General features: G+C 47.0%; 1 protein-coding gene across 2 annotated transcripts; it reads right to left on the bottom strand.

The window, feature by feature from the left end:
• Positions 1-25: 25 nt before the first annotated feature.
• Positions 26-24500, bottom strand: NEMP2 (nuclear envelope integral membrane protein 2). Of its 2 annotated transcripts, XM_069576976.1 has the most exons (10): positions 24272-24496; positions 19908-20045; positions 16314-16429; positions 9943-10174; positions 9723-9795; positions 8308-8401; positions 7376-7490; positions 5588-5816; positions 1938-2114; positions 26-1260 (listed from the first exon to the last, which is right to left on the bottom strand). In XM_069576976.1, the coding sequence occupies exons 3-10, from the start codon at positions 16401-16403 to the stop codon at positions 1119-1121; spliced, it is 1152 nt and encodes a 383-aa protein (XP_069433077.1). In that variant the 5' UTR covers positions 16404-16429; positions 19908-20045; positions 24272-24496; the 3' UTR covers positions 26-1118. The 2 variants fall into 2 exon arrangements, with proteins under 2 accessions (XP_069433077.1, XP_069433076.1); XM_069576975.1 differs by lacking the exon at positions 19908-20045 and having other exon boundaries at positions 24272-24500.
• Between the last annotated feature and the right edge of the window lie 728 nt (positions 24501-25228).

Genomic DNA, 25228 nt, shown 5'->3' with positions numbered 1-25228 from the left:
CTCTATAAGGAAGAACACAAATCTGTTTCATAGGAAATTGTTATATATAATTACACAATTTTTAAAAATAGGCCAGTAAACTTTAGGTTAAATTTCAACATACAAAGAAATACAAAAAGTAGTTCAACAATTTCAACACAAAAAAAATTTAGAAAAGTAATTCTAACTTCTGATCTTTAATATATGTATATAAAAGTCCTGTCAAAACTTTAAAATATAACCTTAGGAAATGTTTCTCTTTATTGAAGCTATCAGTTACTTGGGTATTATTAAAAAGTAAAAAAATACGTCAGCACTATTGTAAGACCCAAGGCTGTGGAGAGACGGCCTCTCAGCTTGCTTCTAGAAGTCTCTTCTACCTGAATCATAGGAAAGAGCAGGGCTGGAATTCTAGTCCCAGAGCTGCCTCTAAAAATCTCTGTGGTCCTGGATAAGTTATTTAACTTTTCCAAGTCTCCATTCCTCCACCATCAGCATTTTCTAAACATTCAAGGAATATTAATGTCATAAAGAAGGGTTCTGTTTTCAAATTAAGTCAGAGACTGCTACACACCATTTCTCCTCTTCAGGAGGTTCACACAACAGGCATTAGCATTACTAAAGGCTCTGATAAGTCCTGCAGTATGTTTGTCTAATCATGTATCCATCTTGGTTGACCTCAGGATCCCTTACCTGCTAACACGGTAGCATCCTGTGGACTACACTTTGGAAAACATTGGTCCAAGATATCCCAGGTCTCTTCCAGCCCTTACATTGATAACACACAGGAAGAGCAATGCACTATTTTGTTGCAGGTTATGGGGTTTAAGAGACACCTTAATGCCTTGGAGTTGACAAGGAACTTATTCACATTACTTGGACCTCTGAAGATCAACACGATTCCCTTGTTCCTAACGAGAGTCTTCATTCAAGCAAAGCGATAATGACCGTCACACGATCTCAGTGGCCACCTACAGGACAATACACAGAACTGACCAAGAAGGATCAGTTATCTTCAATAAAGTTTAGATTTCCTTTCCAGTATGGTTTGATGTTTCTCTGTGGCGAATGCTTTGGCTACTGCTCCTTGGAACAGCTCTGCATCCCTGCGCATGCCCACTTCCTTGTCCAGGATGAAGTCACTGTGCAGGCAGACTGTCAGGAGTCCTCAGGTTAAAGAGCTGCTCTTCCAAGAAGGCGCCCCCAAGGCCATATTGTTCCTCATGGAGCCTCACTTCTTCAGGCGACAAGTGGCTTCCTCCCAGAACAAAGTCCGCAAACCTAGTATTTATTTCAAATAAAGTTAATGTTATCACAGAAAGCTTTGTTTGGAAGATATCATGTTCCCTGGCTGCTTATCCCCCTTAATTAAATCTGGCTTTGCATCAGTAGAGGATGGCATTTGCACAGTGGGTGTGAAAACAAGAAGGCTGTGTGCTCCTCCAGACGCTCAGGGAAGGACCAGGAAGCAGGCCGACTTGGAAGCACCAGGCGCTGCTAAACAGGCCCACTCCTGTTTTCTAATTCCTTTTCTCTCTCATTCAATGTATTATTGATTCACTACTTTAGTGTCTTTCCCCCTTCAATTTTTAATTTGAGGGCACTGCTGTTTGGATAAAGCTTCAGAGGCTGGGGCAGAGATTTCTTTCTTGGTGAACTTTATCAATGAGTTTCCCCCCTAAAGCATGAGAAGCAGAGGACGCATCCCATTCTGCCTCCCTTCGCCTATGAGTGGTCTTTATGGCCTTCCCTACATAATACATCAGATCAACATTTTCTCCGACCCTGGCAGTTCTAAGGTGCAATGCAGAACACTGAAGCAAAAGAAGCTCGACAGCTTCCGTGTCATGTTACCCGGGAAGCTGTGTTTCTAGCCTTAAGCACCTGATCCAAACTGTCGTGTTATTTCTGGGGTAACACCAACCCAGCTGTGGTGTGGGCAGTGGGGCAAGGCTCACTTTTTCGGCTCCTGGAGCCTGGAGACCGCCAGCCAGGATGGGAAGCCGGGGCTGCGGCAGGCCTGGCGGAGCTCCTCCAGGGCGCAGATTGTGGCGGCATCAGCTTGCTCCCTGTACTGGTCTTCAGTAAGAAGCTTCACCGCCAGCTTCTCTGATGTGAACCATTTCTTCATTTTCCTAAAACAGGCAGCATTTGGTTGCTAGATTGCTGGCCATATCTGGTTGCTCAATTCAACTCTTAAGATTTATAAAAATACATTTCTTAGAAAGTAATAATTCTTAACTTCCCTCTATATCATACTCTACTTATTTCTCTTGTTATCCCAATTGAGGTTTACAGAACGTGTAATTTGTAACTGCACATTCCCCCTCTTCCTGGACCAGCTGAAATAATCTCCTAAGGCACTGAGGATCCTTTTTTTTTTTTGGCTGTGGCATCGTCATGGCAGCCCATGGGGTCTTACTTAGCTGTGGCACATGGGATCTAGCTCCCCAACCAGGGACTGAGCCTGGGCCTCCTGCATTGGCAGTGCAAAGCCTTAGACAACTGGATCACCAAGAAGTCCTGAGCATCAATTTCTGATAGAGACATAATTGTATTTTTCTTCCTCGGTGATTTCAAATCAGGCAATTAAAAACCTGGCTTCTTTTTGCCTGCCGTGCTGATTTTCTTGGGCACCAATACCAGCAGCAAACCTTTGAGATGACCTTTTATGGAGACCCAGCAGAATCACTTGCCACTGAGTCTAAACAGAGAAGCTGGGAAGATCTGTGGGGTGTGGCCTCCATCTAGTGGTGCAGAAGCTGACTAACCTCAGAGGAAGCAAACACACTTCCCCTGAGTACAAGGGTCGTGTACACACAGTAATTCATAATATTAAAATCATTATTCTCTTGCTACATATGGAGGGGGCTCACGATTGGAACTTTTTTCCAACCAAAACAGTCCTAAAGAGAAGAAACCCATAAAGAATGGTAATAATGAAGAGGTTTTAACACGTGTATTTATCAGTGAGTTTAAAAAAAATGTTTTAGGTGGTTTAAAATTTAACCAAAGATTCCCAAATACAAATGAGCAACACAGTCACCAGGAGGTGTTTTAACGCCTGTTTGTTTTCTTGAGGCGTGGGGCCTGAAAATCTTTAAACTTTTACAGTTCGTCTGGTGGTTGATAACCTGGATTAGGGAACCACTGACATTATTTCTTCCTCCTTTTCTGAACACCTAGCCTGGTCTCCATGGAGGAAAATGCCCGAGCTCGGAGCACAAGATGGGGACACGGTTTCAGCTGTGAAGTTTACCCACTGTGTGAGCTGGGCAGCTCCTTCACAGTTCTGAGCCTCACTTTGCTCACATGGAAAAAAAAGTTAAAGCAACATGGTCTACCTCAGGCCACTGGACAGATGAAAAATATTACTTTGTATCAAATGCTTAGCACAGTGAACAGCCTACAGTAAGGTTCAACAGAGATAAAATAATATCTAACCATATATTATCCAAATGTATTCCAACAGCTCTTTGTAAACTAGAAAGTACTACACATTCAAAGCATTATTTCTTTGGCTTACTGTTTACCCTGTGAGTTCCTATTTTATTTCCTAATCCTTCACATAATTACTCACCAGCAGTATGAAAAGCTGAGGAAGTTACAGTACATTTCGACTGTTAGTTCTGTGTTAAGAGAACGCACAGCAAACGCGTAAGAGCATCACCGCGCAGGTAAGAGAACAGGCAGGGTAGCGGACGTTGACAAGGAAAGTGGAAGGCATTCGCCTGGGCTCCTCAGGCCACAAGCCAGACAAGGGATGCGAGGCCTCAAGGCTGTGCAGTGGCCGGTCCCCTCCTGGCAGAGGGATCTCTGAGAGCCCCAGCCACCGTCTGCCTCCGAGACAGGGCAGAGAGAAGCAGCCGGCAGCAGCCTTGCCAGCATCCTCTGCAGAGAGGCCCTGCCCTGCCTCTGGTGCCTCTTTAACCCTGTGACGTCACCACCCGTGGAGTCAGCAGATCCATAAACTATCAGCTGTCACAGAATCTCCTCCTCACAGTCAAGTTTACCTCGTGAACATTCACTCCCTCCCTCTTCTAGCCTTGCTCTCAATGCCCTGCTCCAGGCCCTGCTCACCTCTTGCCTGGACCACTGTGACGTCTGATGACTGGTCTCCCGCCCCCAAACCTGCCCTTAACCTCCACCCTCTGCACCCAAAGACAGACGGGCCCCATCTCACCGCCCAATGAGTGACTGGCTTCTGCTTGGATTCTGGCTTGTTGACTGTGTTTTTATTTTCATTATTAGTTAGTTGCCACCATTTAAAAATCCTAAGACTTGACATTCGATCCATGTTCCCAGCTTTTCTAGAAAACGAGGCGATCTGGCAAGGCCCATATTCCCAAATGGCAATCATCAGCTCCAGCTGAGTGGTAACCAACCCCGTTTCTCTGGGGCCATGTTGCAGAACTTGGCACAGTCCTCACACTGCCTTTCCTCTGCTCAGAATCCTTCACTCAGTACCTCCTGGGGCCCCAAGCATTTGGTTTCTAACTCCTGTCCAGGCAGCAGTCGGAGTGCATTACCTGAAATGCAGGAAGGACAGTGCCTCCACCACGTACAGGATCAGATTCGATTCTCCAGCACTGCCTGCGAGGCCTCCACATCCTGGTGGACACCCACCTCACTCGCCTGCTCTGGAATGGTAGCAAACGGGGCTTTCTCCCTTTCAGGAAGGCCTTTCCTACATTTATTCATCTGGCTGTTTTGATTCATTAGGATTCAGCCCATGAGTCTCTTTTCCAGGAACTTTCCTGAACTTTTTCAACATGCTACACATTCTGGGTGGGTTTCCCCAACGGCTCAGTGGTAAAGAACCTGCCTGCGTCACAGGAGACCTGGGTTCAATTACTGGGTTGGGAAGATCCCCTGGAGGAAGAAGTGGCAACCCTCTCCAGTATTCTTGTCTGGAGAATCCCCATGGACAGAGAAGCCTGGCAGGCTACAGTCCACAGGATCGCAAAGAGTTGGACACAGCTGAGTGACTGAGCAAGGATACTCCCTGGGCAGGCCTATCTGAACGCTTGTTCTAGCACCAATATGCCCGAGTCTCAACGAGCACATTGCCAGGGTAGGGGCCACTCCTTAACCTGCGTACCTGGCACAAAACAGGTGCTCAGACTCCACGGTGGAAGGACATTTAAGCCTTATCTTAAAACCTAAGAAAAAGAAAGCCCTGATTATATAAATTGTAGCTTTCAACAATCTGTTATTCGATTCTGTTCCCTCGTATCTCGTAAGCACAACAAGTAGCCCCAAAGCAGTCCTTGGGCCCAAAAGAAAGGAAATACAGAGTGAAAATAGAGCTGTTGGGTGATGCCACGCCCAAGTCATTTGTCACTGATTGTAGTGAGTTCTGGGTGAGCCGCCATTACCTGGTCATCGGTGGCTCCAGAAGGTTAGCGACGGCTAGCGAAGGAGGTTGGATCAGGCACTCACGTTCTCTAACCACCTGCTTCTCAGAGGGAAGTCTGAGATCTCCAGATCAAGTGGAGTGAATTGTGATGCCAAATAAGACGCGTCCAAAAAACTCCCCCAAAGAATAAATAAAGCCAGAGCTCAGAACGTCAAACTTATGATGGAGGAAAGAAAAGAGGCCACACACCTCCCGACACAGGCGAGCGCACTCGGCAGACAGCACCGACTCCCGGACGCCAGGACGAGGAGCAGGGCGGCCGTGCAGGCGAACTGGGGCGCGGACACCCCCATGTACACCAGGAGCAGGGACAGCAGCCGCAGCAGCCATGCCAGGAGCACCGTGTCCCTCTCCTCCACCAGGGGCCCGTGCTTGTAGCAAACAGCAAAGCTGACGCAGCCAACTGTCAGGACATAGCCTGGAAGAGCAGAAAGGTGCACAGTAACGTAACGCCGAATTTGCAAAGTTATGGGGAAAACCTGGCAGAGTCACGACTTAGAGCTAAGAACATATCAGAACACCTGCATTTTTCTTTCCCCAGTGAAGCTGAAAAATGCATTTAGGGCTAGCTATTCCTCCCCTGTGAGTGCTAGGTGGCCTCTGCAGTACTTAAGGATGTATAATAATACATTATTATAAGTATACCTGTTTTCTGGCCCAGAGTTGTAGAGGACAGATGTTATCACAGCTGCTTTGGTCAGGAATAAGCCTTAGTGTACGTCATAGTCTGCCACAAAACCCATTTTTAATTTTCTAATCACTAAATCAAAGTGTGATTTCACAGTGAAGGGATCAGCTATCACCCTTGCATTCTGGTGCTCAGCTTCCGTGCTATGAACAGAGGGACAAGTGGTACTCCAATGCCGAGAGCACATCACCTCTTAGGTATTCAGTGAGCATTTCATTCGTATCTAAGCAAGTCTCAAGACCCAATTTCCAGCTTATATAAGATACAGGAGAGAAACAAGTTAAATTATACCACAAAGGAATAATCAGAGAAACCTAGAAAGTGGAGCATGCTGTAGGGCAACTAACTTTGTCTCTTCAGCATATCACTGAGATGGGGGAAAAAAACCCCAAACCAGAAACCTGTTATGGATTAAATGAGACTTATGGGACACAATAAAAGCAAAATGTGATTCTGGACTATATCCTACCTTATAAAACCAAACATCAAGGATGTTTAGGAAATCTGAACATGGCCTAGGTAACAGATAATCTTATGTAACTATTAATTTTTCAAGATTTAGTAACTGAACTATAGAGGAAAATGTTCTTGCCTTATAGAAAAATTAAGACAAGTATTTAAAGAAACACACCATAGCAGCGGTAATTTACTTTGAAAATACTTTACTATAAAAAGAAAAATGGACTAAAAACATAAAAGCTTCAAGTGAAACAAAAATCGATTGCTTTTGCTTTGGGTGGGTGTACTTATATGAGAAATTTGGCACTAAGAAGTCAGGAGAAAATGGATTCTCCCATTCTCTGTTATTTCCCAATTAAAACACTCTAAAAAGTTGATATTTTTGTTCTTTTAAATGACAAGAACAAGTCTCTCTGTTTCTAAAAGTCAAGTTTTCATTGGTCATTTATATTTACAATTTCTTACCTTTCGTAATAAATACACTGAAAAAGAAATAAAGAGTCGCATTTTAGAGCAATTTTTTCACTACAATTTAGAGGTGGTCAGAGCTTAACTGCAATTTCAAAGCATATGCAGTCAAAAAGGGCAAGTGCTGTTTTGTTCTTTTGATCACCAGAGCAGAAAACTAGGAAGAATGTCAGAGAAATAGTCTAAAATGCTATCTAATGAACTGAAACCACCAACTGTGGGTATAAAATATTATTTTTAACAGTTCTTCTCCTTAGTTCACAATGAAAATCTGAATGCTGGAGCGTATGTCAAGAGAAGGCCCCTGGCTGTACTTTTCAGCTTTACCAATAACAGACTGTATTTTTTAAATCTTTACCTACCTAATACACACATTCTGCTTTCATACCACAGTCTCTTCAGCTCTTCCATCAGTTGCCCCAGAATATACACTGAAGCAAACCAACAACCAAGCATTAGAGCCCAAAAGGTGCTATACTGTGTGTGGAAGAAAATAAATCACATGGTTTTTGGTTCATTCACTCTCATAAAAGTAGAAGTAAACAAACAAAACCCTCTGTATTTGAAATCTGTATATCAAACTACACTGAAGTCAAGACAAGACACTCTTCTCAAGCCTCACTAAAGGTATGGCCCACGCACCAGCAGCTTCAATGTCATTAGGAATCTGGTGGCAGTTGAGATTCTCAGGCCCACAGCAGACTCCTGAGTCAGAGACTGCACTTCAACAGGACCCCAGGTGACTTGCATGTGCATTACAGTTGGAGAAACATTGTTCTAAAGAATAAATTTATCTCAAAATAATGCTGGTGTTGTAGGCTTTCATCAGAGTAAACCCAACATTAGCATCCTGAACAAATACGTATGTATCCTCAGCTAAGTGCAGGCCATTCTTTTACGGAAGGTGTTTTGGGGGAACTAATAATGATGAAGAAACCCCCAGGTGTTGCAACACTGTTATTCAAGGCCCTGATGGTTCAGCATCATGACATTCCTCAACTATGCCACAAGAAATTTTCATTCAGCATAGGATGAGTCCCCATCCCTCATAAGAAAATGCACTATCTAGAAAATAAAAGGGTCTCAAAAAAAGTATGGCCAAAATGTAATACTGAAACCTATACACTGTAACAAATGAAAATAGAATCTCTAAGAAAAGACACAATTTAAGCCAGTTTATACAAGGTAGAAACTAGGAACTGTCATAATAACCATGAATTAATTTTAACCAATTTTTCATGTTTATGAGATCATGATTTCCATTTTTTAATTCATCTGTACCTGATATACCTACCTTAGGAATGAACTTCTTCACCAGCAACAGGACAAAGACTAATGTCATTAGAACACCTAGCACAGTCCCCGAAGAGTAAAAGAAAACGGGGCTTCTGTCAAGACAAGAAGAAAAAAGTCATTTAAATGCCAAGTCACACTTTCAATATTAGAAACGCTGAATTTGACAGAAGCCATAAAGAATACTAAGAGGAAAAACTAAGATGGCAGCTTAACTCTTAAAAAGTGAAATCTCTACTTGAAATTTATGGTAAATAGCTTCCCACTGACTCAGAACAGAACGTCTGGGTTATCTTCTGTGTTCAGAATCTGGTCCAAGAGTAACGACTGGAGCACCTATCATGTGGCAGGCACTTGCCTGAGAGCTTTACATGCATCCACAGTAGCCCTGTACAGGAGCTACGTGTATGCTCAATTGCTCAGACATGTTCAACTCTTTTGCGATCCCATGGACTGTAGCCTGCCAGCGTTTTCCAGGCAAGAATGCTGGAGTGGGGTGCCATTTCCTTCTCCATGTACAATATCTATCCATGTCTCAGTCTTAAGTGGGAGGAAACCCAGGCCAAAGAAGTTAAATACCTTCCTCAAGTCAGTATCTGCCAGTTGGGAGGATTCAGGCTTGCAGCCCAGCTCCTCTGAATCCAAGCTTTACTCTTCAGGTTATGCAAGCAACATATAGTTTATTAAGACCATGGAGGACATTAAATACACACTGTTAAGCTCTAACGAAAAGCTCAAAAATAAACAATGTTCAGAATAGCAAGTTAAGAAGTAAAATATTACTGAAAAGAAATTTTTCAAAAAAAATTATAAGAAACAAAGCATCAGGATAATATGTTAAATTCAACCTTTTGTATCAGAATCACAAATCTAGGAGCTGGTAAAAATATAAGAGAGAAAGGCATGGCATCAGAAAACCTGAGTATGAATTTCAGTCTTGGCAAGACTAGCCTTGTGATGATGGATGTTGGTTTTCTCATCCATAAAATGAGACTAATAATCCAGAGCTCACATAGTTGTTAAGAGAAACAAATAAATTAAAATAACGTATACTGATACAAAATAATGCATGTGAAAGCACCGTGTAACCGGAACATACCACGTTATACAAGTAACTCTCACTGGTTTTAAAAACCTTTTCAAAACTATCTGGAGACGTCTTGTTGGCAAAACCTAAAGCAAGAACCACAACTAGCATGGAAACGTTTAGCACAAGGTCGAAAGTGTCCTACTCTTCTTCTTCTTTTCCTTCCTGGCTATGCCCTGTGGCTTATGCCATCTCAGTTCCTTGACCAGGGACTGAACCCGGGCCCTTGGCAGTGGAAGCCCAGAGTCCTAACCGCTGGACCACCAGGGAATCCTCCTGTTCTACCCTTTAAGACTCACAAAATTAAGAATGTAAAAACGAATACTTACTGACTCAAGGTCTCTGCGTAAAAGAAGAGGAAGATGCCCACCACAAACACAAAGACGAGCTTGAAATCCACAACTGGAGCAAAAAAAAAAAAAAAAACACACACACAGACACACAACAAGGATTCTGCGTCAGTGCAGTCAGTGAAAGACAGGCAACTTACTGAAATGTCACTCCAGAAAAGCTGAGCCAGAAAATCACGTATAATAAAAACAGACTTACTGTTTTGTTTCACACTTATTGTATACATAAATATCTTCCTGGCTGGCTTCACAGAGAAACAGACAGTCTGTCCGTATGGATGGATGATTATGGTTGTATCATTAGACTCCTCTGGTGTCCAAAAGTTATGAATCATACATCTGATGATGGAGAGGATGGTTTCTGGATACTGGCAATTATACCTTTGTGTGATATATACAACACTGAACGGGCCTGGACTGGTAATTTTCACCTATGAAACGAGAATCAACAAATTTTCAAACAGAGAAGTTAAAACTTCTTATCAGCTTCTCAAAATTATGAGCAAAGGAATAAAGAGAGCCCAGAACTGGCTGAGTAAAGAACATTCAGTGTACTTGGTCACGTTCTGATCCCAGGGATGGACCTGGATTTCCGGTTTAGCCAACACATACGGGAGCACAGACACTTCTGAGAGTGGATGCTTCTTCCCGAGTTGTGGTTGATTTAACGCCCTCTTCCAGCGGGCTACTGTGACCAAAGGCCGCATGGAAACAGATGAGAGAAAATAATGGGCAGCAACTACTGGGTTATAAACCTCATGAGAAGAGGATCTCTCTCTCCACCGTTCCCGCTGTGACTGAGAAAAAACACTTCTATCTTCCGGGCCAGCTGAGCACATGCGATTCAGGCTTCTGTCTCCACGTCCTCTGAGGAGGGACCCAACCCCAGGTCCTACTCAACTCCCGCAGCAAAGCGCCACCTAGAATGCCGAGCAGAGGCCAACAGCCCAGGGACCATTAAACAACACTCTGCTGCTGCCTTTATCCCTCCCTTCTTTGTCCAAGGAGAGGGCGAGCCTGAAAAGGGGAGTGCAAGCGCCAGCCCTGAATCTCCGGCACCAGGTGGTGTCACCCACGATCTGTCTACCTACACCCCAAACCTCTGGGGGCTTCAGCTCCTGCTCACCGTTGCTCTCCAAATACTACTTCCTGCTATACATCTCTGGGATTAAGTTTACACAATACACACATCCTGTCCTTCCAATATCCTGGCCTCTTGGTTCCCCGAACGACTCTCCTCTTACAGCTCCTGTCCTCCACACACCTCAGGTAATCACTCTCGCGGCCACGGGCTAAATACTGTCAGTCCCAAACTGCAGCCCCAAATACAGGCTGCATGAAATGCCTCCCACTAGACAACCGCCACCTATCTTTCCAGCGTGCCCTGCTGACTCCCAGCTGCCAGCAAGCATGGACCCCAGCACTGATCACGCCTCTCTCCCCTCCTCTGCACCCTGGATGGCCTCAGCCCCTCCTTTTCCTGCTGAGTTCCGTGGTCAGTCGTGAAACATCCCCTCACATGCATCCTCGTCTGTGCCCCTCGTGCTCACACTCACTCGCAAAAGTCACCCTCTCCCACTTCTGCATCTGCACCGCTGTGCTGGGAAACCAGCGGCGCTCTCTCTTCAAACCCGTGTCCGGGAACCTGAAGTGGGACCAGAGGGCTGCCTGCCGGCACACCACACACTCCTGTCCGGTCACTCTTCCCTCTCCCCAACCCCGACCTCACAGCTCTCCGTCCTCAATACCCCAATAACTCCTCCCCTCCTTATCCTTGGCTGAGGATCCTTCCAACTTCACAGAGAATGGAAGAGATCGAAAAGAACCCGGACGGGCTCCTATGCCCAAATCTCCCCACCTGTCAGCACCTGCAGGGACACGCTCTGCTTCCGGCTTGTACATTTCAGAGGAAATTTCCACCACAAGGAGACTGACATACTCCATTCTAAAGATAAGCTCCCAACCTGTGCCCTGGATCCGACCCACTCGGCTGCTCAAGGACATCCCACCAGAACCTCTTCCCACTCTACTAGACCCTTCCCATCAGCTTACAGACATGCCAGTATTTTTCTCAAGGAGATCCAACCAGTCCATTCTGAAGGAGATCAGCCCTGGGATTTCTTTGGAAGGAATGATGCTAAAGCTGAAGCTCCAGCACTTTGGCCACCTCATGCGAAGAGTTGACTCATTGGAAAAGACTCTGATGCTGGGAGGGTTTGGGGGCAGGAGAAGAAGGGGATGACAGAGGATGAGATGGCTGGATGGCAACACGGACTCGATGGACGTGAGTCTGAGTGAACTCCGGGATTTGGTGCTGGACAGGGAGGCCTGGCATGCTGCGATTCATGGGGTTGCAAAGAGTCGGACACGACTGAGCGACTGGACTGAACTGAACGTGAAAACCTTCTACTGACTTCCTTTTACCCTCCAGCTATCACCCCTTTCCCTCGCTTCCCACTGAAATAAAATTTTTCTGCATTCTCCAGTTCCTCTCCCCTCTTTCTGTCTTTAGCCGCTTCAGTCAGGCTTTCGTTCCCAACAGGCTGCCCCTGACAAGGTCACCAGCGACCTCCATGTTGCTAAACCGAATGGTCAACGCACTCCCTGTCATCCTGTCTGACCCATCAACAGAGACCGGCAGGGCTGGGCCCTCTCCACCTCCTCCCTGCCGCACTTCCTGGCGCTCCCAGGGTACCTCCTCAACCTGCTCTTCCTTCTCTCTCTCCTCTGCTGCACCCCGCACCCCCTCTACCCACCCCGATCTCTTGATAGCAACTGACCCAGCCTGTCGCTGGTCCTTTCCTTTTCTCTATCTAAATTCACTGCTTAGCCTCGTGGCTTTAAGCATGATCTATAAATATGTCTCACTGCTGCTTTTGCAAAAAGAAACACAGGAAAGATAACAAAACTGATTCCCTGCATGTATCGAGTGGGAAAGGGTTAGAGGGATGAGATGGAGGGACACTTCTCTGAGAACATCTTTGTGTAGTTTTGACTTTCGGGCCTTTAATATTGTACCCTTTTAATACTGTACACACTAAAAAAAATGACAATAAAATCAACTAGGATGAGGAAAAATTCTGAAATGGTAACAAATAGGAACAAACGTATTCCAAATGAATAATATAACCAGATTTGCGGGAGATGGGTGGGAATGCATGAACCCAAGTAACTTTTGAGCACAGTATTTAGATTTGTAACCCCATTAGTATTTAGATGGTGCAAACTATGAGGATGAAACATTGTAAACAAATGCTGAGTTCTGGTTACTAAGTTTGCTTTTCACAACTGTATGGCTTAGCAACTCTGAAATTACTCTAGGAATAGGAAAATGAATCAATATATTGAGGATAATGGGAACCAGGTTTCGCACAATCCGAGAAGAGAGTTACAGAGATGGAAAGGACGAAGACTCTAGAATCCAGTGGTACTGGAGAGAGAAGAATGCATGGTTTTTGACAGACAGGAAGGAAGGAAGGAAGGAAGGAAGGAAGGAAAGAACAGTTATGTGTACGGGAGTAGGGATGCGTATGTGTGTACACACACATTTGACAATGATACCCAGTAGTAATGAACACTTAAGGCTCCTGAGAAAATGCATGACTCCAGAGCTGGGTCTAAGAAATCACAGGGTAAGCCTGGGAACATCTTATTTGCCAGAAGGTAAAGAATGCTCGAATAATGATAAACACAAGGTAAAAGTCACAGGAGCTGGTCTGAAGGGGCTCTTACTGGCCAAATCCAGGACAATATGAATATGAAAATAAGCAACACAAGTAAAGAACTGTAGTCCAGCGAATGAACTGGCCATCCACGAGACTATACGGATCTAAATAAAACCGGAGAGGTAAATTCTTCCTTACAGAAGAACGCCAATCACCATTTGATAAACACTGTGATGGTAACTGATTTAGGCAAGCATCATCAATGGATAATAAAACTAGAAGGTGAAAGTTTGATGAGCAACAGAATATATACCTAGTCTCAAATTATCCCCTCAAAATATTCATTCATCACAGAGGTGAAAACAGTCATTATGTAGTAGCAAAACCGCAAACTGATAAACACCACCTTAAGTAAGTGACCAAAAGTGAAAGCGAAAGTGAAGTCCCTCAGTCGTGTCCAACTCTTTGCGGTCCCATGGACTGTAGCCTACCAGGCTCCTCCATCCATGGAATTTTCCAGGCAAGAGTACTGGAGTGGGTTGCCATTTCCTTCTCCAGGGGATCTTCCCAACCCATGGATCGAACCGGGTCTCCTGCATTGCAGGCAGATGCTTTACCCTCTAAGCCACCAGGGACCAAAGTGGTATACATTATCAGGAACGGTACAAAGCAGCATCACGTGCCCACTGACGAAGATGCCGTCCCAGCTCTGCCCCAGCTGAGAACACGCTTTCCTCAGATTTCCTGCTGGGTGACTCACATCACTGAAGCTGTACTCAAATTTCACCTTTCCGGTGAGAACTCCCCCAAGCATTCTTTTCAGTACTGCAACTGGCCCCTGCTTCTGTCGTTCTTCTTATCTTCCCCCACATCTTCTTTTCTTCACAGCACTTACCAGTTTTATAATTCTCCCTTCTTTTACACATATGGCTAGCCCTGCCCTACTGCCCCAGCTACCGCCCCATTCCCAAGAGTGTTAACATCACAGGAGCAGAGATCCATTCTGTTCACTCATGGACCCTGAGAGCTTAGAATAATTCCTGGCACTTCAGTTCAGTCGCATCCGACTCTGCGACCCATGGACTGCAGCACACCAGGCCTCCCTGTCCATCACCAACTCCCAGACTTTACTCAAACTCATGTTCATTGAGTCGGTGATGCCATTCAACCACCTCATCCTCTGTTGTCCCCTTCTCTTCCTTCCCTCAATCTTTCCCAGCATCAGGTTCTTTTCAAATGAGTCAGCTCTTCACATCAGGTGGCCAAGGTAATGGAGTTTCAGCTTCAGCATCAGTCCTTCCAATGAACATTCAGGACTGATTTCCTTTAGGATGGATTGGCTGGATATCCTTGCAGTCCAAGGAACTCTCACGAGTCTACTCCAACACCACAGTTCAAAAGCATCAATTCTTCGGTGCTCAGCTTTCTTTATAGTCCAACTCTCACATCCATACACGACTACTGGAAAAACCATAGCTTTGACTAGACAGACCATTGTTGGCAAAGTAATGTCTCTGCTTTTGAATATGCTGTCTAGGTTGGTCATAACTTTTCTTCCAAGGAGTAAGCGTCTTTTCATTTCATGGCTGCAGTCACCATCTGCAGCAATTTTGGAGCCCCAAAAAATAAAGTCAGCCACTGTTTCCCCATCTATTTGCAATGAAGTGATGGGACCGGATGTCATGCTCTTCATTTTCTGAATGTTGAGCTTTAAGCCAACTTTTTCACTCTCCTCTTTCACTTTCACTAAGAGGCTTTTTAGTTCCTCTTCACTTTCTGCCATAAGGGTGGTGTCATCTGCATATCTGAGGTTATTGATATTTCTCCCGGCAATCTTGATTCTAGCTTGTGTTTCTTCCAGCCCAGCGTTTCTCATGATGTACTCTGCATATAAGTTAAACAAGCAGGGAGACAATATACAGCCTTGACAAACTCCTTTTCCTATTTGGAATCAGTCTGTTGTTCCATGTCCAGTTCTAACTGTTGCTTCCTGACCTGCATACAGAGTTGTCAAGAGGCAGGTCAGGTGGTCTGGTATTCCCAGCTCTTTAAGAATCTTCCACAGTTTGTTGTGATCCACACAGTCAAAGGCTTTGGCACAGTCAATAAAGCAGAAATAGATGTTTTTCTGGAACTCTCTTGCTTTTTTGATGATCCAGTGGATGTTGGCAATTTGATCTCTGGTTCGTCTGCCTTTTCTAAATCCAGCTTGTACATCTGGAAATTCACGGTTCACACACTATTGAAGCCTGGCTTGGAGAATTTTGAGCATTACTCTTCTAGCGTGTGAGATGAGTGCAACTGTGTGGTAGTCTGAGCATTCTTTGGCATTGCCTTTCTTTGGGATTAGAATGAAAACTGACCTTTTCCATTCCTGTGGCCACTGCTGAATTTTCCAAATTCGCTGACATATTGAGTGCAGCACTTTCACAGCATCATCTTTTAGAATTTGAAACAGCTTCACTGGACTTCCATCACCTGCACTAGCTGTGTTCATAGTGATGCTTTCTGAGGCCCGCTTGACTTCGCACTCCAGGATGACTATCTTGACCTTATGTGAGATCATAGGTAACTTCAGAATTTTTATAATATACACAGAAAGGTTTGAGGCAGCAATTATTTTGAAAGTATGTGAGAGGATGCTGTCCTGAGCCATGTCTAAACAGCAAGCATGCTGCATCGTACAGTATATTTACCTGGAGTGGATGAAGAAGGGCTGATGCAGAGTATAGAGAGTTTATGCTTCTACCAGAGCCCTCTGCTTGAACTACCGTGTGATTCTCCAGGCAACTTTCCTACTGGCAACAGCTCTATGTCATATAAGAGCTCTATGTCTACTTCTACTCTTGAAATAGCACCTTTAAAGTCTCTGTTCCTAAGACATAATTTGAAAGTAAGCTCTTACCTGCACAGTTGACCATATATACTTCCATTCCACTTGGGAATTTTGATTGTAGCAGTAACAGTCTGACAGAGAAGCTTCAATTAAATCCATCTCCTTCAAAGCTTTACACCTAGAAACTGAGAGATGGAAAAGAGAATATATTTCCTAAATACATAATTGCCCCAAATCTTCTTTCTTTTTTATTCACAGGGTTAATGATGGCTGGTTTTATACTTTATGAACATTAAATTCTTCCAGGCAGTAATTATAGTCCTTCAGTCTTTCCAGCCTAGCAGGAGACAAAAACATCACAGTCTAATATGAAGAGTCACATGACAGATGGAAGGACGCTAAGAGCAAGGAGAACAGGCACATCTTCAGCCTTGAAGGAGAGGGCGAGGACTGACTGAGAGGCTTCCTGGAGAGGGGGAAACGTGAGTGGACCACTGCTCACAGTTGGAGGCAGTGACCTAGAAGTCAGCGGGTGGGGGTGACAAGTGCGCAGAGATCCACGGAGATGACGGAAACGATGGAAGTGGTCCAGCCATTCCCGAGGATGGAATGCAGGGAACACACGAGGGCATTTTAACGCCTGCAGCTAGAGAGCTACGCAGCAGTTATCACTGCAGTGAGTAACACGGACTTCTGGCTGAAAGCAGAGCACCGGGGGATTTCAGGCAAACAAAGTTTCAGCAGGAAGCTGTGACATGCCAGACGGTTTAACTGAGAAGAGTTCAGTGAAGACGTGGCCAGGCGTTCCCAGGCACCGACAACAGCAGAAAGCCTTCAACCTGCCTAGGCCTGAGATGCCAAAGAGGGCCCGCTGTCACTGGCAATGCCAGAGCTGAGAGGACAGCAATCCAAGGGACACAGACACTGCCAGGACTCCAGGGGCAGCCCTCTCCCGCCCCCGCCCCCACCCCCGACCAGTCTCTCATCGGCCAGACCCAGTGGGAAGCCAGAGGGCGGAGAAGCCCGCAGAGGCCAGCTCCCTGGCACTGCGCAGGAGAGAGGAGGGCAGGGAACGGACCTGTGGAATAGAAAACACAGGCGCGTCTTGGAAAGAGCATTCTGGAAGCCATGTGCAATGTCAGAGGGGAAGAGCACGGCAAGCGGAGCTGTGAGGGCTCCCGAAGCAATCTGAGTAAGAAATGAGCCAAGCAGGAGGGAGAAAGAGCAGATCAAAGAACACCTAGGAAGTGGAATCGACAGACAGAGATTCAGAGGCAACCTGATGGTTCTGGTGAGCGGGGAGACGGTGAGGCCCTTTATCCACATATGGAATACCAGAGAAGAAGCAAGTTTGTCCAGTGAAAAGGGAATGAGCTCAGCTCTAGAGGTACTGAGTCTTCGTTGATGGGACTAGGTAAAGATGACAGGTCTGGAGCACAGGAGAAGTCTGGCTCAAAACAGATGCAAGACATACATGTGTGTGTGTTCCAGGGAACATGCAATATATAGTATGTAACATAATACAGCATAACACAGTAACACAGAAGATGAGTGCTGCGTTACAGATGGCAAACGACTGTAGTAAATGCCACAACCAAACTATAAAGTAATGGGGTTCATTTTACTCTGCAGCTGCTGCTACTGAATTCAAATAAAGGGAGATGAAAGTCCAGAGCCAGTCCTTGGGCCAGGACAGGGTACCACCACTACATCTGTTAAATATGGAACATCAACAGGGCACACAGAAACTACAGGCCAACCCCTGACTCCTCTAAGGAGAGTGTGATCAGCTGTTTCTCCAGGAAGATCTGAAATGAAGCCAGAACCGCCTGCTACACCAAAGCTGGGGAAGGACGGGGGGACCGTTAATGACTGGCGAGGAACCGCGTGGAATCGGTCAGCCAGAGCGGAGATCTTGCTGCTGGGAGTCTCCAATAAAAGAGGGGATCCCTGCCTGTCACTGCAAGGGAGCACACGTGGAGGCGGGGGAGAGGCAGGTGACGAGTGGGCTGCAGACCCCAGCAGCCCAGACCCCCAAGAGAACGCGAACCCCAGCCTGCTCCTTCCTCAGAGTTGCTCCTCAAACCACGCGTGCCCCCTGCAGGGGCTCTTCCTGTGGTCCTTGCAGGGTCCTTCCTCTCAGAGAGTTCCACTACTTCACACAGGTATGGGAACTGACGGCTAGTGGGCTTGTTAGAGGGCAGAGGAGATGTGCTGTGGAGCCTGGGCTTCACAAGCAAACGTTACCTTCCACCAAGGCTTTTCTTCATTTTGGTCCTAAGACTGTCTACTAAATCATTTGATATTTGTAACTCTTCAGCTAAGAGCAAGATGATGCAATCTGGGTACAGTGCAATAGCTTGACTTTAGGAGCAAATGTTCCTGTCGTCCAGACGGTGGCTTCATGCACTTGGATGAACGTAAAGGACTGCGAGCTCATCGGCTCCCAGAACCGCCTCAATTCCCGCCCCCCACAACCTATCCTCTTACCAGCACACGGACCTTTTAGGAACGTCAATCAGAGCACATCGTTTACCTGCTCAACCACCCCCTCCCCCAACGACTTCTCAAAGCAAAAGCTGCTCTCCTTTCCTGGGACCCAGGCACCTCTAGCCTTTCCTCCGGCCTTATCGGTCAACCTGTCCTCAGGACGCTGAGCTGCCCCCGCCTCAAGCTTTCCTGCATGTGGTTTCCTCTGCTTGCAACTGCTTTCCCCAGATCTTGGCAGAGCTTCTCCTTCCAATAGATAGCAGTTGTGTGCTTAAACGTCCCCTTCTCAGCAAGGCCTTCTCTGACCCCGCTGTCTAAAACGGCACACTCCAACCCCTCCCTTCCTACTCTGCTTTCTCCTCTTCATATTAGATACATAGCTTTTAGCTGACACTCTCCCTTCATGAAGCTCGGGCCACGGCATGTTCATTACTGTATCCCCACCTTTAAGTACTCGTCTTTACGCGTGTGCTCTAATTGCAGCGGACTGGTGGGTTACTTCGGAGAAGGCAATGGCACCCACTCCAGTACTCTTGCCTGGATTTGGACACGCAGCGTTGACCTAGTGAAGGCAAGGCTGTCTCGCTGTATCTCACTGTGCGCGCTGTTTGCTGAGCCCACGGCAGGCAAGACACGAGCAGGGAAGCTGGAAGAAAACTCGAGGAGCCACGGGAACTGCAGACACACTGTCTTCTCTCCTCTCGTGGCTGACCCAGCGGACACAGACAGAACGCAGCCAACGCAGCCACAAGGTCACTTCCAGGTGGAGCTTATATGTGCTTACAGAACAAAAGCAGCCCATGGCCAAGCGGGTAGCTTGTGACGTGCAGCACTTTACGTGATCTCAGCGGGCACATCATCACTATTTACAAAACGTGGCACAAGAGAGCCTGACGACACCATCTTGGCCAATTTGCTCTTTCCCTGAAACAGCCAGTCTTCACAGGAGCCTGGCCAGTGCTGGCACCCTAAGAGGGGGTGCTCTCCAGGCTCCCCGTGAAGCAACCTGATGCTGGACACCTGTCCAGCCTGCACCAGGGCCATCCCCCCGCCACAGAACCTGCAGGCTCCACTGCCCCTTCCCTACCCCAGCATCCCTGTGCCCTGAACTACAGGGTGAGGGCGCGAACCCTTAACACCCCTCGAGCTGGGAACCATCTTCTCTCTCCTCACCAGGCAGAGGGCAGCGGGAGACAAGAGGTGGGAATCCGCTTGCCGCCGTCGTGCTCGACACGGTACGTCAGTGCATTCTGTGGAAGGGACCTCCCAGCTGGAGGACGAGAACTCGCTCTGATGTCACCTGGCCTTCACCTGGATTAAGGAAAGCACAGACAGAGGCAGGCTGCCCTGATTTTTGACACCTACGGATCCACTGCTAAGAGCATGTTGCAAACAGCACGCCCCCTGGAATCCTCCAGAGCAACGTCTGGCTTTGGAGGTGAGACTGACGCTGAACTCACACGGAACAGGAGACATCACAGACGAGGCGCTCGCATCTCATCACAATTTCATGAACACCATGATTTCGTGAAGTTCTCGGGCTTCTCTCACTGTTACCACCTGTCTCCAGAGGGGACTGCATCTCAGTCAACCCACACAAGAATTCCTAACTACCTAAGGAGCTAGAAACTCAAGCCACAAGAAGCCGCAACCCGAGCTCCAAGGGAATTCACTCCAAGGAGTCTTAAGTCATGGACTAGCTGGACCAGAGTAAGACAGTAACTTTGACAGCCAAGGTTCTTAACACAGCTGGCCTACTGTCTTCCTAGAGGGAACCAGATCTTTTCATTTTAGATGATTTATAAAGGTCCTGTCTTTCCTAGGCCTCGTCTCCTTTCAGTTATCTTCTCCCAGAGACATTCCATTAGGCAGTTTCTACTTCCGCGACCTCCACTGGAGCGGGGGGGAACAAAAACTGTAGCCAGCTTGACTGATTAGCTGAACTTCGTCACCTGTTCAAGCCCTGACACGGAAGGCTATGAGGCTGCGGGCACGCCTGCAGGTGTCACTTATTCATGCAGCCTCGGTCTCTGCCCATTCATTCAGGTAACATTGGAACTTCCTGGCGGCAGATCGGGCAAAAGGAAATATATCACAATAACAGCAACATCCCCTTACAAGGCAACCCAGGAAACAAAAGGGAACTTCTAGGGATTCATACGAATGCCCAGCAATCATTCACTGGGTCAGAAGAGAGCAACACCTGCCCAGAAAGAGCTGCTGCTGCCCCCGGAGCTGAAACACATCTCCTTCCCAGGGGGTGCCCCACCCCAGCCCCGGAACCTGGGTACTCACTGCCTCAAGCCTGATTCAGGTCAGGAGAATGGTCTACAAGTGTGGGCCGGCCCAGCTCTGCCTCAGCTCCCAAGCACCTGGGAGCATCTGCAGGACCGACCCCAAGTGCCAGCCTTACTATGACGACCCAGCTAGGCCACCACCGAGCACAGCCCTTCTTAACCACCTGCAGTCCTCAGCAGGCTCTCCTGAACCTTTCAATAACCCCGACTCCCAGAGAACAGTGGGCTTTTGGCCAGTGTGCCCAAACTGCTATGACGAAGCTCAGTTCTTTACCAAAGGATGTGAGTCAGAGTTCCCGTTACCACTGCGCTTCCTTAGTTCATTTAAAATACCACTCAATTTGAAAATACTTAATCTAATGTTAGGACTACATATCATATATAAAAGAGACCGCTTCACATCACTTGCTTCAACCGATAAATTTAAAATTACTCTTCTGTACTCTTTTGTCATTGATTAGTTTTCCTAAAAGTATAAGGATATAATTAAAGAGTTTAGTCAGAAACTAAACTTACCTTTTAAGGTAAAAATATTCAGTCAAATCTTCAAAAAAGGGCAGATAGTACTTAAACCTACTTATAGAATATGCTAAAAATAAAAAGCACAAACACTCTTCAGGTGTTTGCAGATTTTAAACAATCTCCAACGTAAAAATATTTCAGCAATGTTCCTTCTGAAAATTTAACCTTATATGCCCTTATGGGAAAAAATATCTTCAGATGAAATTATAATAGAATAATAAAATCACTTATTAAACCAGGCTGCCACCTTCCCCATCTGGCCTATATGACTGATTTTCTTTTGGGATAAGGAAAGGGAGGGAGAAGAGTTAAAAAGCAATAAATTTGAACTCCTGAGAGTTCGCAGGGCAGAAGGATTTTGGGGGGTATTATATTCGCAAGTTCAAATTCAAAGTAATTAGCAGGTAGTATCAAAGTTACAAAGGAACTTCTCTGTTAACCGTACTTGTTGTTTTTCTAACCTGGCTTGAATATGAATCTTGATCTTCATTTCTCCAAGAAGGTGTGTAGAGAATGAAACAAACTGTCACATGCGAATGCACACTCCGGTCTGATTTTAACTTCGAGTATTGATCTTCTTCCCCGTGGATGAATTTGAAAGCTGTGGTTTCAAATGGCCTATCACTATGGTTCAATCCTGGGAATTCACTGCAGCGCCCTGAACTGCACCTAAGGACCTTGCCTGCTAGTTCCAAACTCCTGGTGACTTTTGGTTTGAAGGTTCTCTTCCTCTCAGCCAGACAACAATCTGCCCCTCCTGTATCAATTGCCGCTGACTTTCCTCCACATGGGGAGCCAGAAAAGCTGTTCTGGCCTCAGTCTGGATGTTCTCCATTCTATGGAAGGGGGTGTGGGTGTGTGTGGGTGGGTGTGTGTGGGGGTGGAGGGGTGAGGGTGGGGGGTGGGTGTGTGTGTGTGTTATTGAAGACAGATTTCTAGAGCAGGAAGTATCATCTCACATTACAGCTGGGCCCTATTTTGAAAACGAAGTACCAGCTGAAACCTGGAAAACAACAGGCTCATTGAGGCAGATAAAAGTAAAGAAAAGGTAGCGCACACAGTGTATGAGAGTCTGCCTGTCAATGAGGAGATGTGGGTTCAACCCCTGGTCCAGGAAGGTTCCACATGCCTCGGAGTAACTAAGCCTGTGTGCCACAGCCGCGGAGCCCACATTCTAGAGCCCAGGAGCCACAGAAGCCCACGCATCCTAGAACCCGCGCTCCACAACAAAAAAAGCCTTCACAATGAGAAGCCTGCACACCTCAACGGAGAGTAGCATCCGCTCATCACAACTAGAGAAAAGCCTGAGCAGTAACAAAGACCCAGCAAAGCCAAAAAAAAAAAATTCCCTTAAAAAGAGAAAAAGGTAAGGGAAATACTGGAGAACCTTCAGCAACAGATTTTTGTTTTACTGATGAGAAAACTATGGCCCTTAAAGATTATCTGCCTGGACCAAGCTAATTCTACGAGTGGCTGAATGTAACGACGGAAGAAGAAATCAAAGTTCTGGATGCTGGTCCAGGCTACTTGTAATGTTCTGGCTGCTGCCATGCTCCGAAACTCTTTCTTAGACAGATCTGTGCTTTATTTTTTTCATCAGTATATACTGGTTACCTCTCTTACTACCAAGCCCTCTTCTGTAAAATACGTATATAAATGGTTTCTACCCTATAGGGCTACTATGGGTATTAAATAAGATAATGCAATCAAAGCACTTTTAACACCGCCCAGTACAAAGTGAACACTCGACAAACTTCTATTCAATGAAAACTGATCTAGAATAGCCTCCCCAAGTACCTCACTGTGAGATTACCAGGAGTTGGCAGCTCCAGCCTTCATTCACAGACAATCCGGATTTACCAGAAGGGGGCAGCTTTCCCCACCTATAAGCCCACAGCTGGTCGCTTCCCTTGCAACCGAAGGTGGGCAAAAAGATGAAGGGAAGTTAGTGGACAGTGAGTCCAGGAAATCTTTTAAAGGGTTTAATGGGGAAAGTTAATGAAATAGAAATGTTAAGCTCGTAGCAGAACTGAAGTTAGAACTCTTGCCCTGCCCGGAGTCAGGCTCCTGAGAGCGCGCCACAGACAGCCCATAGCACCAGCAGCAGCTTCCTGTTTCCTCTGGACCGGGCACTGTGCACACGTTACACATCACAACAGTCCTGTGAAGTATTATTACCCGTGTTTTACACGTGACCAGTAGTGGTTTGACCGACTCGAGGCCACAGAACGAGTCAGGGTAGCAGAATTTCAGTATACTTCTAAAGCTAAGCGTTTACCATCCCCGAGTCCAAAGTTGCAGCTAGATAGGGAAAGATTTTTCGACCTAAATTGATATATACAAATGTCCTGTGCTGAACGTCTGGAGACAAGGATCACTTGTAACAATGACTTGTCCTCATGTCCTTGGACAAATCAAAACTTCTCTGGGCTTTGGTTTTTTCTGTAAAACGTGGGGACTGGGCCAGAATGAACTTTGCAGCTGCTTCTAATCCTAAAATCCAGTCCCCGGCAGAGTCCAGGGAGGCCGCGCTCGCGGAGGGAGCCTTAAACCCGGCAGGGAGGCGCCGAGCGCCCGGCTCCGCGCCGCCGGGGCGGGGAGAGCCTGGGTCCCCGCCGGGCCGGGGCGTGGGCGGGGGCGGGGACGAGGACGGGGACGGGCGACGGGAGGCCGGAGAGCGAGGGGGCGCGCGCGCCCGCGGCCCGTGCCCGCGGTTACCTGAGACGGCCGCCGCCTCCTCCTCCCCGCGCTCGGCGCCCGCGGGCTGCGCGGCCAGAGGCGGCAGCCAGAGCAGCAGCCAGCACGTCGTGCGGGGCAGCCTCATGCCGCTCGAGGGTCAGCGGCGCGCGGCCCCGGGAGGAGGGGTTCCGCGGCCGAGAGGAGCGGAAATGGCGCGGGGCGGCCTGCGCGCGGGAAGCGCGGAGGTCCCGCCTCCCCCGGCGGAGGAAGGGTGCGGCCGCCGCCCCGCCCCCGACCCCGGGCTCCGCCCCGCCCCCGCCCCCGACCCCGGGCTCCGCCCCGCCCCGCCCCCGGGCTCCGCCCCGCCGCACGCTGGAGGCTCTTGGGCTCGCTCTAACCCTGGAGGGTGCGGGCCCGACCGGATGGTCTGTGAATTGTGCAGAAACCTGCCCTGACCCCCGACTGCGGGGTTTTAGGGCTCAGTTTTCAGAGTTCCTTGCGTGACATCCCAGGAAGGCTAAGGCTCTTCAGTTCAGTTCAGTCGCTCCGTCGTGTCCGACTCTTTGTGACCCATGGACTGCAGCGCGCCAGGCTTCCCCGTCCATCACCAACTCTTGGAGCTTGCTCAAACGCCTATCCATCCAGTTGGTGATACCATCCAACCATCTCATCCTCTGTCGTCCCCTTCTGCTGTCAATCTTCAGCAACCCCCTTACTTATTAAAAAAAATAGTAAAAATAAAAAAATAAAAATCAATTCATCTTTCATTTTCCTTTTTGTTTATAACAATAACAAATTGGCAATTTCGTTGCTTACATAAACTGACTTCTCACATTTCAGTACAAAGAGCATGTAAAACAGTCTCTTGGAGAAGACTCTGAGAGTCCCTTGGACTGCAAGGAGATCCAACCGGTCCAAAAAGGAGATGGACTGGGCGTTCATTGGAAGGACTGATGTTGAAGCTGAAACTTCAATACTTTGGCCACTTGATACGAA

This window comes from Ovis canadensis, chromosome 2 (genome assembly GCF_042477335.2).
Source record: "Ovis canadensis isolate MfBH-ARS-UI-01 breed Bighorn chromosome 2, ARS-UI_OviCan_v2, whole genome shotgun sequence".
NCBI classification, from domain to species: Eukaryota; Metazoa; Chordata; class Mammalia; order Artiodactyla; family Bovidae; genus Ovis; species Ovis canadensis.
This window is presented reverse-complemented; position numbering and strand designations above follow the sequence as displayed.

Excerpts from the sequence above, each read along its gene's own strand:
- NEMP2 (XM_069576975.1), bottom strand. The coding sequence starts at position 24,377 with ATGAGGCTGCCCCGCACGACGTGCTGGCTGCTGCTCTGGCTGCCGCCT. Across the intron at positions 16,430-24,271 it reads GGAGGCGGCGGCCGTCTCAG|TTTCTAGGTGTAAAGCTTTG; the intron begins GTAACCGCGGGC and ends TCCATCTCTCAG. Across the intron at positions 5,817-7,375 it reads AAGCAGAATGTGTGTATTAG|GCTATGTCCTGACAGTTGGC; the intron begins GTAGGTAAAGAT and ends CTGCTCTTCCAG.